Source organism: Scomber japonicus, chromosome 1, assembly GCF_027409825.1.
Source record: "Scomber japonicus isolate fScoJap1 chromosome 1, fScoJap1.pri, whole genome shotgun sequence".
Taxonomy (NCBI): domain Eukaryota; kingdom Metazoa; phylum Chordata; class Actinopteri; order Scombriformes; family Scombridae; genus Scomber; species Scomber japonicus.
The window spans coordinates 34,777,157-34,791,255 of record NC_070578.1 but is presented as its reverse complement, the minus strand read 5'-3'; the positions used below and the strand labels follow the sequence as shown (position 1 = coordinate 34,791,255).

At 39.6% G+C, this 14,099-nt stretch overlaps 1 protein-coding gene across 3 annotated transcripts in view; it reads left to right on the top strand.

The window, feature by feature from the left end:
* The window catches only part of LOC128383889 (C-myc promoter-binding protein-like), a 100,953-nt gene extending 89,304 nt beyond the window's left edge, over positions 1-11,649 (top strand). For all 3 annotated transcript variants that reach the window (XM_053343575.1, XM_053343638.1, XM_053343509.1), the window contains 6 exons: positions 1,830-2,010; positions 3,386-3,640; positions 4,242-4,359; positions 9,032-9,194; positions 10,496-10,560; positions 11,187-11,649. In XM_053343575.1, the coding sequence (XP_053199550.1) occupies positions 1,830-2,010; positions 3,386-3,640; positions 4,242-4,359; positions 9,032-9,194; positions 10,496-10,560; positions 11,187-11,323 (919 nt within the window). In that variant the 3' untranslated portion in view covers positions 11,324-11,649. The remainder of the gene's footprint in view (positions 1-1,829; positions 2,011-3,385; positions 3,641-4,241; positions 4,360-9,031; positions 9,195-10,495; positions 10,561-11,186) is intronic.
* Positions 11,650-14,099: the final 2,450 nt, after the last annotated feature.

Below are 14,099 nucleotides of genomic sequence, written 5' to 3'. Positions count from 1 at the left end.
AAAGAAAGGAAAAAAGGAAGGTAGGGAGTAAGGACAGATGGAAGGAAGGAAGGAAGGAAGGAACACAGAAAGGAAAAAAGGAAGGTAGGGAGTAAAGACAGGTGAAAGGAAGTAAGGAATGAAGAAAGGAAAAAAGGAAGGTAGGAAGGACAGATCGAAGGAAGGAAAGTGGGCCGGATTGCATCCCTCGATGGGCTGGTTCTGGCCCACGGGCCGCATGTTTGACACCCCTGTTATAGAGTGTATATTTTACACACACTTCATGGATGCTTATAGAGGCCAACAGTGCATCCTAAGTATGCAGGAAATGAAAGGAAAAACTTGATTAAATGAGCGTAGAGACATAATGAATGCAGAGTCTTCCATGCAGGGACAACGAGGGGTCACTGAGTGGTTCGATGATTATGACAACGATGTGAATCAGGCGGTTACGGTGTCACGGTAACCACATCTGAACCCAGTTGAACACGTACAGATGAAAAAGAGAGCGAAGGCGTTGTTTTCCGTTGCACACTTGAAGAATGTGATTAGGTTAGATGGTGGAGGGGTGGGGAGGGTGGGCTTCATCATTAGAGGCCTTTACTAAACATGAGGTGAAAGGTATTTGGGTGCTTTGCCTTTTTCTCACTTGCAGCAATCAGCTTGTAATCAGGAGAAGCTGCTGAAATGCACCGTGTGGATATGCAGAATGTCCTTTTTTTTATAGAAAAGCCAAATGTCGTTTTGACCCCTGAACACAACATCACACAACACACTTTATTTCTTCTTTATACAAAGCTTAATTTTTACAATATATTAGCATGCACACACTGTATTTTACAACAGTGTATTTCGTGGTGTGTGGCAGATTTCTTGTGTTTTATATCAATATAGGAAATCAGATGAACCCTTCAAAGTAAAAGAATAAGACTGCATCACATGTTTTTCATCTACATACCTATATATCTCTACTTCAAGATGACTTTTTTAACAATTATGGTTTAATGTCAATCAATACATCACATGCAAAATCTGTGTTTGGAAGGTTTGAATATAATAAGTAGAATCATTTTTAAATGCTTTCCTTGATTCAAAACCTCTTTTTTTCCCTTCTGATCGGTTTTCAATTCATCAACTAAATTATCTTTTTATATTTTATATTTCTACACACCAACAAAACAAATAACAGTTAATCTTTGTGATAACTGCCTGATTATAGATGATAAAATACAACCAGAAAGCAGCAGACACGAGGCCTGAAACACAGCACTCACAGTCATCCTCACAATTCCTTTAAGGAGAAAAAAACATGACAAAAAAATAAAGGATAAAAACTTCTTTGTTGTCGAGGCGTTTCCTCAGATGAGCTGCGTGATATGTCTTTTCTTTCCCCTCCTGACTCATCGTCATGCAGCTTCCAGTTTGTGTGATTACAGAGTGCTTTTGAAGTATGAACCTACTGTAGCTGCTGCATCCACATGGATCCACATCTGCATTGTAAAACAGCAGTGTGAGACGATCTGCAGCACCTGGTCCTAACAAAGCTCTGCCTGTGTGTGTGTGTGTGTGTGTGTGTGTGTGTGTGTGTGTGTGTGTGCGTGTGTGTGTGTGTGTGTGTGTGTGTGTGTGTGTGTGCTTGTATAAACAGCCTCATGAGGTTATCAGAATATCAGGCAGCACAGGATTTTATCTCTTTGCTGAATATTGCTAATATGATTCAAACATCTGGGCTTTAATTGAACGTCATTCAGACTAAAATCACATTTCCTTTAATAGCAAGCTTGCGATGTGTAAAATGTGACTTTACTACGAGTTGTAGTTCACCATCCTTATGGCATCTGTCTCCCCAGGCCTCAGTCAACCAGGGCTCAGGGTATCGACATCCCCACAGAGCGACGGCAGGGGTCACAGTGCCCCGGAGCTCCAATGGCCCGCAGTGTCAGCGCCTTCGGGCCTCTGGGCGAAACGTCCCAGCACAGCCGCTGTGTGCCGACCTCAGGCAGTCTGCCCAGCCGCCTCAACGAAACCACTGTAAGTCCCAGCAGAAATTACTGATACCAGAGTACTAAAGTGGTCAGACCTTTTCCCAATGAAATCAGTATTTGCAAAGGTAGCTACAGTGTGCTGACTCTCTTCCTTCTTCTGAACGTTTGAATCGTTGGTTCAGAACCTGGTTACAGTTTTTGTTCTGTATAAGCACATTTACCACACACCTTTTGATACCAGAGTACTACAAGTATTCTTTTCTGTGTTGTTAACTTCTTTTTTGTTCTTTTGTGGGTTGAAAAAATATTGCATGAAGCTTAATGACATTAACAAGTTGTGTAGGGAGACAGGTTTTGCGCACCGATACCATTAATGTAGGTCAGTTGCACGGGCAAAAACCGGCCAGTATTAGCTCAATATTTTTGCAGCTATCACTGTAATCCAAATTTAAGACAAGAAACGAAAAAAAGAATGCAGAAGTGGAGGTAAAGGCAGTAGTTATGTGGGTTAACCCTTATATATTGTTCAGGGTCAGATTTGACCCATTTTAACATTTGAGAGCTTTAAAAACACCCTATACACATTTCTTCTAGGTGGACTTTTCCTAAAGTAACCCCGAATATACAAAAAAAAGAAATAAAATTGATAATTTTTTCATTTTTGTGCAGCTGATATAAATGTTTGCAAATGTCCAAATTTGACCTGTGTTTCACCATTCAAACATGTCGGTGTATTCTTCATATTCTATCAATATTCTCCTGGACCATAAAATAGTGATCTTTTTTATGCTCTCTGACAGCTTCATTAAGGATTTATCAAACATGAATTGATTGATGTGGAGACTAATTATGAGTCAGAATATGAACAGTATGTGAGGGTTAAAGATATATCCTAGGATGTGCTAGGACACATCAACAGTGATCGGTTGTTTCGGGTCTCGCAACATCAGACACCTTCACTCAGGAGACTCAGCCAGGTGTGATCAGACCCCAACTTGTGTCCCTCAGTAGCATCGGTCCACGGTTCTGACCTCATGAGGCCTTATCCTCAGCCTCTATGGTGGACTTGATGGCTCTGCTTTAGTTTTGCTCCTGTGATGCCAAGAAGGGTGTCAAGCTTTCACAATGAGCGTCCAGCAAAGCCTCGACACCCCTTACACCTACCCCAATGGGCTCACACAGGTAATCTGTATCAGGCTTAGCTTAGGTTTAATGATTTGACTCTAACTTGACTCTTTATCTCCAAAAAGTGACAGGATAGTCGTCAGTCTCCTGGCTTTGTCTACTTTTTTTCAGTCTGTGATCTGGACGACCTGTCAGACATTTTGGAGAGCTCAACAGCATTAAACCTACTCACTTCCTCTCCTCCTCCCCTCTGAATGTAAGAAATCTCACCTCTGTCATGTTTGTCCCCCTTGCAGGATCCGCTGAGTATGGACTGGCGGCTCCACAACCCCGAGCCGGTGACGGTTCCCTACCTGAGCCCGCTGGTTCTTTGGAAGGAGCTGGAGAGCCTGCTGGAGAACGAGGGCGACCCGGTGATCACGGAGGCCGACATGGTGGACCATCATCCCATCATCTACTGGAACCTGGTCTGGTACTTCAGACGTCTGGATCTGCCTAGCAACCTGCCGGGTCTCATCCTCACCTCCGAGCACTGCAACAGAGAATCCCAGGTGAGACAAACACACATATATATAATGAAAACTTCAAATTTTATAACACTTTTTAATCAAAGAATAAGAAATTGATTCCACAACTGTAGTCAGTAGTTTTAGGTGGACACATTTCTGGTTTTACCCACTTTATTTTATTATTTATTTATATATTTATATATATTTTATTATCCTTTATTTTATTTGAGTATTCTGAATTTTTAAATTTTTTACCCTGATTGCCAATTCATAGTCATTATTTTATTTTATTTTATTTCATTTTATTCTATTTGATTTTAATTTAATTTGTTTTGGTTTATTTTATTTTATTCTATTTTTTTAATTCAATTTAATTTTGTTGTATTGTATTCTATTTTAATTTATTTTATTCTATTTTAATTTATTTTTTGTTTTGTTTTATTTTATTTTGTTGTATTTTATTTCATTTTAATTTATTTTATTCTATTTTATTTTTTAATATGTAAAACACTTTGTGTTACATTACTATGTATGAAAAGTGCTATATGAAAATGAAGTCTGATTGAATGATTGATTAGTTGATTGATTAATTGATGAACAGTAGAATGACTCCAACATTTCTCTCTCTCTTTCATCGCTGCAGGTTCCTCGTCACTGGATGTCAGAGGACAGTAAACACGTGTTGATCCAGATCCTGTGGGACAACCTGAAACTGCACCAGGACCCGCTGCAGCCTCTCTACATCCTCTGGAACACATACAGTGAGTCACATCGATCTCTCTCTTTAAGTTTAAAACCGGTCTGCAGATTAGACCCGTTTAATATTCATCAGGTAGCGGGGATCATTTACTCGACTCTCTCACACCAAACAGGATCCAGCCAGCGGGAAGGTTTTAGGAACGTTTTCTAAAGAAAAGCAGGAATTAAACTTTAATGATCCTCGAAGCAAAAGAGTAGAAAAAAATGAAAAAGAGAAAAATGTGAAGTAAACAAAAGTATAACAAAGTGGTAATTTATATGCAGATGAACAAAAGGGCAGCGTGTGGATTATGTTTTTATTAGGCTTCAGAAAGTAACAGCAGCTGTCGACGGAGATAAGGAAAAGACGGCAGAACGTGTGCGGAATAAAACCTGACATCTGTGTGTTTTTTTTTTTTTTATAACTTCTTCTTCCTGTTGAAGATCTCAAGAAGCTGGAGCGTCTCTCATGAATACTAAAGTAAAAAGACATCAGTACTGTGTGGACAGATGGAGCTGAATATGTCAAACCTTCAGTCAGAAAGTGTTATTTTTTTATTCTCAGCTCAGCTTTGGTAAACAGATTCATTCTCCAGCTGAGAAGAATTTCCAAATCAAGTCGTTCTTCTTGTCATTAACACCTTTTTTCCTGTTTCCTGCATGACTGTAACTACTGATATATCTGTGCTAGTCAGTCTTCTGTTTCATGTCTGCACTTTGTTCTTAGTTCTTGTCTTTAAAGGACAGATTCACCGTTTTTCACAAATGTCTTATAACATTAGTCAGGTGCCTTTATATGAGCATTGAAACAGGTTCTTCTTACTGTAATCATGTTAATAGTGTTAATTATATTCGTTATAAGGAGGCGGGGAGTTCTGGTCCTCTGAAATGAGGCCAACACAGAAGTAACTTAGAACTGCATTCTATCAAAAGGCCACCAGGGGGCAACCGTCTCTATACAAGTCAATGGAAAATTCACCAACTTCTCACTTGATTTCTAACCTCAGTAAACGTTTTCAAAATGTGTTTATGGTCTCAATCGCTAGTTTAAAGCCTTCTTCAATGCAGTATGATGTTCATTTGGGACATTTTGGCCTCTCTGATTTTATATTTGACGATAAAACAAGGTATGGCTACGTCCTGATTGACAGGTTAATTGACCAATGTCCTCGAGATCCAGCCCTCGCAACCATAGCAACCTCCCCGCTCCGCCCATGGTCCCGCCCATGTCCCCGCCTCATACCCATATAAGTAGAATCCCTGTTTTTATTTTTCCCAGCATGCACCAGAAATTTTCAAGATGGCGCTGCCCAGATTCGAAACTATTGGCTTCCGAGCAGCAGTCCACAAACCAATGGGTGACGTCACAGATGTTACCTCCATTTCTTTTATACAGTCTATGGTTATGAAATCCTTCTACTAATGCTCTTCCACTGTACTGTATGTGATGGGGGTCAACTCAAGCTGAAATAGAGCTTCAGCAGTCTGTGTTAAATAAAGTGGGTATCTTCCAAACTGAGTCTTTTTAATATAAAATAACCTATTTGTGTTTCCTTGTTGAGCTGTAACTTGAAGATATTGACTTCATTTATCTAACTCAGACTGCTGAAGCCTCATATGAGCTTTAAATACAATTTAAATGCATTTTTGCACAGGAGAGCGACTGTAGATTTTGCCCTCCCATCACTTACATTGTAATTGTATTATGAAGGGCTCTCTTAAAGGTCAGTATGAACAGGAGGAATGATTACAGCTAGAAAAAACTATTTCAGGGTTCATTTGTGCTCCTGAATGTTTCTCTAATACAGAGTTGAGAAACTGTGAAACTACTCTATTAAGATAAAAGGAAGAAAGAAAAAAAGTAGAGTTCAGTTGTGATAGCCAGTTTCCAAGTTGGTAAAATATTTATGGTTCATTTTGAAAGCAAAAAAAATCTCATATGGAAGTTTTAACCTGTTTTTCCTTTTAGATGCTCATTAAAAAACTCACTTATACGAAAACCTGAACTGACTGTTGAATAAGCAGCAGTTTAGACCTTCAGTAGTATCAGAGTTTTCATCTCAGTTTGTTACAAAGATGTCAGAGTGATACAACAACTGCACAACAGCTGTATTTGTTACGTCTCTGAAAACGAACAGACGTGCCTCGCCTCAGTTATTGATTGTTTTATGGAGAAGGTGGCGTGGAGGCAGCCGGCTCCTCCTCCTCCTCATACTCATCCTCCTCCTCCCCCTCCTCTTCCTCCTCCTCATCCTCCTCCTCCTCATCCTCCTCCTCCTCATCCTGCTCCTTCTCATCCTCATCCTCCTCTTCCTCCTCCTCCCCCTCCTCCTCCTCCTCCTCCTCATCCCCCTCCTCCTCCTCCTCCTCCTCCTCCCCCTCTTCCACCTCCTCCTCCTCATGAGAGCCGGCTAATCCTTCTGCTAACAGGCTCTGTCTGCTCTCTTGTCTTTTCCAGGGCTTAATTGTACTCTGTTGTTAGAGAGTGAGTGTTCACCTCTGCTGCAGACTCCCACAGATGAGTCCTGTTGTTTTCGTTGCTCTGACTGTTCCGTCTGAGGCCGGCCTGCTCACCTGCTCGCTCGCTCTCTGTGTCGTCTGTTTCCCCCCCGCTTGATGCATTGTAGTGTCGTCTGTGGAAAGTCAGCCTCTTAGTTTTTCGTGGTTTCTTTCAGCTGCCGTGTTTTTTGGAATGAAAGTGCGAGTGTGAAATCGTACGGAGGTTTAAGGGGGAGGAGGGGATTGTTGTTTTTTTTGTCTTTTTGTGAATGTTGAATGTTTTTTGATGTTTTAAAAAAAAAAATCATATGTGATGACCTGAATGTATAGATGTAGATGTGTTCTGCAATGTCTACACAATATTTCAGCTACTTGATATGTAATGGAAGCAAAAAAAAAGCAAAAGATTTGGGCTCAAATACAGCTTTGCTTTGTATTTGAATGTGAGGTTTTGCATCTCTGGTTGAATGTCCACTGTGTTATTTCACCCGCTTGACTTGACATAGACGTTTAGTTTTTAAACACAGACATTGCTGCAGTACTTAAAGGGCTGGGTACTTAATTATTCTTTATCTTTCATCCACTCACAGCTGATTGATCTGCTTGCTTTAGGCAACAGCATCCTTGTTCTCTCTCAGGAGGAACATGATGTGGCAGAAACTCTTTAACCCTCCTGTTGTCCTCGAGTCAAGGAAGGAAGGGAGGAAGGAAGCAAGGAAAGAAGGAAGGAGGGAGGGAGTGAGAAAGGAAAAGAGGTAGGGAGGAAGGATGGAAATAAGGACAGAGGAAAGAAGGGAGGAAGGAAGGAAGGAAGGAAAGAAGGAGGGAGGTGGAAGGAAGGAAGGAGGGAAAGAAAGAAAGAAAGAGAGAAGGAGAGAGGGTGGAAGGACAGACGGAAGGAAGAGAGGAGGGAGGGAAGATAGAAGGGAGGAAGGAAGGTAGAACATAGGGAGGGGAAAAGGAAGGAGGGAGGGAGGAAGGAAGGAAGGAAGGGAGGAAGAAAGGGGGATGGAGGACGGAAAGAAGAAAGGGAGGAAGAAAGAGAGGAAAGAAGGAACAGTCAAAACAGACGGGGTCAATTAGACCCGGGAGGACGACAGGAAGGTTAAAGTCACCTTTACCTTTTACATACTGTTCATATTCTGACTCATTATTAGTCTCTGCACCAATTCACATTCATAAATTCCCCATCAGTCATTAATAAATGAATTTATGATCCAGGAAAACATTTTATAGAATATGATGAATACAACAACATGTTTGAGTGCTGATTTTTTAATTTGTTTAACCCTCCTGTTGTCCTCAGGTCAAGGAAGGACAGGAGGAAGGGAGGAAGGAAGGAAGGAAGGAAAGAAAGGAGTAAGGAGGAAAAGAGGAAGGAAGGAAAGAAAGAAAGAAAGGAGTAAGGAAGGAGGCAAGGAGGAAGGAAGGAAGAAAAGGAGTAAGGAAGGAAGGAAGGGTTAGGGTTAGGAAGGAGTAAGGAAGGAGGAAGGGAGGCAAGGAGGAAGGAAGGAAGAAAAGGAGTAAGGAGGCAGGCAGGAAGGGAAGAATAACATATATCAGACTATCAGACAAAATATAGAAAATCAGCAGACTGATCCTTTAAAAGTACAGAGCCCTGCAGGTGTCACAGGGAAAAGATGCATAAATGAATAAAACTCTCTAATTAATGATTTGAGAGCACTAATTAATCTCATCTGTAAATATTTTAAATTCAGTCTGATAAATATAGTTTTATCCAGTTGAATCTGAGTTTGGATTAAACTAAAATGTGATTTTCTCTCATGTGAGATTATCGTAATCTGGACACATCACAGATTTTTTCATAATATAAAGTTTAAGTGATTAAAAATACATGAAACTTTATAATTTATTTAAATGTACTGTTTTTATGATGTCATACTAAAAGATCATAGTGAAGCAATTCAGGCTGTTGTTACTATATTAAACTTTTATTCAACACACAGTTAACCAGTGCCAATTGTTATATTATATTTATTATCATATTTTAATGAGATCTTATTGAACACCAGTCCAGATACCCAGCCCCAAGTACTTCTCATTTGAGTGAAATCCTGTTCTTGCTGGGATAAAACCATCATCATTTAATCATCGTTGGTGTCTCCACTAACAAAGAGTCCGCCGCTGAACTCTCTCTCTCTCTCTCTGTGTGTGTGTGTGTGTGTGTTTTGGTAGATGTGGGTTACCCTCTGTCCCGGCGGATCCCCGAGGAGGAGAAGCCGTTCACTGAGGAGCTGCTGCAGAGCGTGGTGAAGAGCATCCAGAGGAACGACGTCAGCAGACCGATGGCACAGCTGCTGCAGCTGCTGGGCCAGACACTCGGGGTCAAAAGGCAAAGGTATATCTTTAGATATACTGATATATATATATATATTTATTTATTTAAAGGATGTGGCTTATTACATTTGATTATACCTCTCCAAAGTCCTCCATTCACTCATTCACTACTCCCTACATAGTAGACACTGAATACTTATCATCATCATTTTGCATCATTTGAGTCTCACAGTGGTAATTTCCACATCTATGAAATGTGTAATACTTTGTGGGATTGTTAGTTTAAAGTAGTTTAGCTGGCATGGATGTTAATTATAGAATAGCACATATATATATTTGTTCCATTGTGGGGATTTTTGAGAGAACGTGATAAAGGATAAACATTAAAGCTGCAACAATCTATTAATTGATTAGTCGAGCAGCAGAAATTTAGTCTGCAACCATTTTGATAATTAACTTTCGTGTCGTCCTCCCTTCCTCTTTTCCTTTCCCCCTCCCTCCTTCCTTCCTTCTTTCGTCCATCGTCCTTCCTTCCTTTCCTTCCTCCCTTCCTTCTTTCCTTTCCTTCCTTCCTTCTTTCCTCCCTCCCTCCCTCCTACCTTCCTTCCTTCTTTCGTCCGTCGTCCTTCTTTCCTTTCCTTCCTTCTTCCTCCCTTCCATCCTTCATTCCTCCCTCCTTTCCTTCCTTCTTTCCTCCCTCCCTCCTACCTTCCTTCCATCCTTCCGTCCTTCCTTCCTCCCTCCCTCCTTTCCTCTATTCCTTCCTTGACTCGAGGACAACAGGAGGGTTAATAAAGTAATTTTCATGTCAAAATATGACGTGGTCCAGCTTCTTTGATCTGTATAGTTTCTGTTTTTCTTTGTTGTTTATGATAAAAACAGAATATTTTGGGGTTTTTGATTTTTTTTCTTGACAAAGCAGGAAATTTGAAGATGAACTCGTGATGCCAATTCCTTAATTTTCTGACATTTTACAAACAAATATATTAATCAATAAAATAATTATAGAAGAATCAGTACTGAAAATAATCAGCTATAGTAAATGTAGTGGACTGTATAGTAACTAAGGAGTCATGAAGGAGTCATTCATCACTGATCTAGGCTCCACTAATATCTCCACTAAAATACGCTGCTTCAATGCCACATTATTTATTTCGGTGTGTGGAATGAACTAAAATTGATTTTGTTCCCTCTGGTTGTATTGGACCAATTAAAATGCTAATTGAGTTTCTGTCCAGAAAGTAATGATTTGGAAACTGATTTTATTTTGAAGCCCTGATGTAATGAGTTAGTTAGGATTTTGAGTTAAACAGATACGATGTGTGTTTGCTGCTTGTTGACTTGGATTCTCTTCTTCATCAGGAGTTTGTACAGAGACATCCTCTTCCTCTCCCTGGTGGCTCTGGGAAAAGATAACATTGATATCGGTGAGTCTTGAATTGTTTATGTTTTAATTTATATTATTGCATATTGCACAGAATAATATTTCACAAGACGTACGGCACAAGAAAGGAACAGAGTAAAAACAATAAAATGGATAAAACTCCATCCTCCAAAAACTGCACTGGCTCCCCATCTCACACCGTATACAATTCAAAATCCTCCTGCTCACCCACAAATCACTTAACAACCTGGCCCCCACCTACCTCACAGACCTGCTCCACCACTACACCCCCCCCCCCCCCCCCCCCCCCGTGCCCTCCGATCCTCAGAGGGAAATCTCCTTGCCCTACCCCCTCGGATCAAGCACCGAACTTGGGGGTACAGAGCCTTCTCCGCTGCCACCCCCCACCCTCTGGAATTCACTCCCCAAACCCATCAGAGACTGTACAGACCCCCATACCTTGAAATCACTCCTAAAAACACACCTTTTTAAACTGGCTTTTAACCTGTAAACTGCTTTTATCCTCTTTTCCATCCGTCTTTTTTTAACCTTCTACATTGTTCTATATTTTTTGTGTCCTTTGTAAAGCGTCTTTGAGCATTATTATTATTATTATTATTGTTATTATTACAATCTAAGTACTCTACAAACCTTCTCTTCTCCCTTCAGACGCCTTCGATCGTGAGTACAAGCTGGCGTACGACCGCCTGACGCCCAACCTGGTGAAGCTGACCCACAACTGTGACCGTCCTCCCAGCACGGGGGTCATGGAGTGTCGCAGGACGTTCGGAGAGCCTTACCTGTAAAAAAAAAAAAAAAAACCCAACAAAAATCACTACTTCACACACACACACACATCCCAAAAAACACACACACACACCACCCGAGTCATTGCTTTAAAAGACGAGCTCAGGAAAAACCTCTATGGAAGACTGTGAATGTGCACTGTGGTAATGTTTCATTTAAAAAGGGCAGAGCGGACAGCCGTCAGCGTTATGTAGCCTGACTATGAAAATTTAAAAAAAAAACAAAAAGAAGAAGAAAAAGACTGATTTTATCTGAACTAACGATGGAAACACGACTCACAGCGTTCATAAAACCCACTTCATGCAGCGCTGTCTTTGTACATACACAGCAGTAGAGGATTTTTTTAAAATGCAACATTTATATTGTATAGTCACACTCAGCATATGAAGACTAATATTAGCAATATTTTAACTTGAATTCTATTTATACAAAGTAAGCTTTATTTATTGTAGTGTCTTCTTTTTTTTTCTTATTTGTGTGTGTGTGTGTGTGTGTGTGTGTGTGTGTGTGTGTGTGTGTGTGTGTGTGTGTGTGTGTGTGTGTGTGTGTGTCGTGTCCTCATCTCGACTTGAACCTGAACACTCAGCGTTAAACTCCCACCGACGTGTGTGTGGAGAGTATGTTGCTGTTGTTTGTATTTAGTGTCTGCTGTTAAGAGATGATTTAAGTTTCAGTGCTTTAAAAGAAATAAAAATAAAACAGTTAGAGAATGTTTTTAAGCTGCCTTTAACGTTTAGTCCCGAGTCTGAAGATTAATGTCCAACAGTTAAAGTAGAGCTCTACGTTTTTGAAGTTTACACACAAACAAAAACAGTATATTTTTGGTATTTTATCATCATATGAACAATAACTTTTTTTTTTTGGTTAGTTTTCTATACCGCAAATATCAGTATTACTGCTCATCGTCTTTGTACTGAAACACACACACACACACACACACCGTGATGATAAATGTGTAGTTTACATTATCTGTCATTACGAGATGAATTGAAGTGTTGGAAGTTTATCCTGAAACTCAGAAGCTGCTCTGATAGAAGAAAGACAAACCCTAACAAACCCTAAAACGAAATAATTTGTCACTTTTCTGTCCATGCTGATAAAAAAACACTTTTAGTTGATTTAATACACATTCAGGCAGTGATACGATGATACGAGCCTGTTTAACTTCTTTAATGTAACTAATTATAATATTTTTATAGTTTTGGACAACATTTCAGTCAGTAGTTAACATTAAACTCAAAAGTAATGGCGGACGTCTGACAATAAAGAAACAAGGAAAAATGAAAAAAATACTTCAATGATTTAATAATAATTTAATTTGTCTTGTTATAATTGAACAAAGTTTCCCAATAAGCAAACAAAAAATAAATAAATAAATTGAAACCAAAAAAGAATAATTGAAAAGCAAAATTTACGAGTGCTACATTTAATTATAATACTCTCACTTTTCTTTCACTGAGCAGGATTTCTCTTTTTTTAGTTTCAGTCCTGACACAAAGTTTTTGATGAGTGAAAGAAAAATGAAAATAATATTATAATCAAATGACTCACTTGTATTGTAAGTTTTGCCTTCAAGCTCTTCTCTTTTTTTTGGTCTTAATTTAGATTTATTCACTTTCAATTAAATTCTTATTAATATTTTAATTCATGGGAGATTTTGTTCAGTTATTATGACACAAATTATAACTCTAATAATCCTCCAATGCACAGAGGTTATTTACCTAATAAAGCCTTTACTGTCGGGCTGTCACAGGTTATTTAGATACATAAACACATATCTGTTATATGTCACATTGATGGTTCACGTTGTAAAAGCAGCAGCAGCATATCTGAATGTTTACGGCAAAGTCTGTAACGGTACTGAATGAATCTCAGAAGCTTTACTGATAAGTCAGACATTACTAATCGAACGGTACAAACTTCAACCGTCACACTGATGAACTGTTTTTATGAGTCTTGCACCAGAATGTGTTTTCTGTAAGTTCTCCAAGTTTATGACAAAGAGTTAAAACACTTTGTTAGAGAATGTAGAAAAGTGTCATTTAACCTTCCTGTCGTCCTCCCGGGTCTAACTGTCCTTCCTCCCTCCCTCCTTATCTCTTTCTTTCCTCCCTCTCTTTTCTCCCTTCCTTCTTTCCTTCCCTCCTTCCTTCTGTCTTTCTTTCCTCCCCATTACCTTCTTTCTTTCCTCTGTCCTTCTTTCCTTCCTTCCTCCCTTCCTCTTTTCCTTTCTCCCTTCCTCTCTCTTTCCTCCATCCCCCTTTCTTCCTTCCTCCCTCCCTCCCTCCCTCCCTCCTTCTTTCCTTCCTTTCTTTCTTCCTTTCCTTCTTTCCTCCCTTCCTTCCTCCCTCCCTCCTTTCCTTCCTTCCTTGACTCGAGGACAACAGGAGGGTTAAGTGCAGTTAATTTACTATTACAGGGAAAATGTTGGAAATATCCCCAAAGTAACATCCATCGTCATCATCATCATCATCATCATCATCATCATCCTGTATAAACTTTAAACATCAGCTTTAGTATAACCATATATATGTAAAACAAGGGAGCTGTTATAATAAGGAGTAATGATGGTAAAGAACAGATGGTAGCTAGTTAAAGCCGCCCTGTGGAGAACTCACCCTAAAACACTGTTAGGTCTAAAAAAAGAAGTGTTGAATCCATGTAAGTCAGTTTTCTTTTAGATTCTCCTTTTTTTCTTTTTTACATCCTTGTTTACTAGCCTGCAGTCGTCTTTGTCTCTGACTTTAGTTAAATGAACGTGTGTCTCTTCTCCTG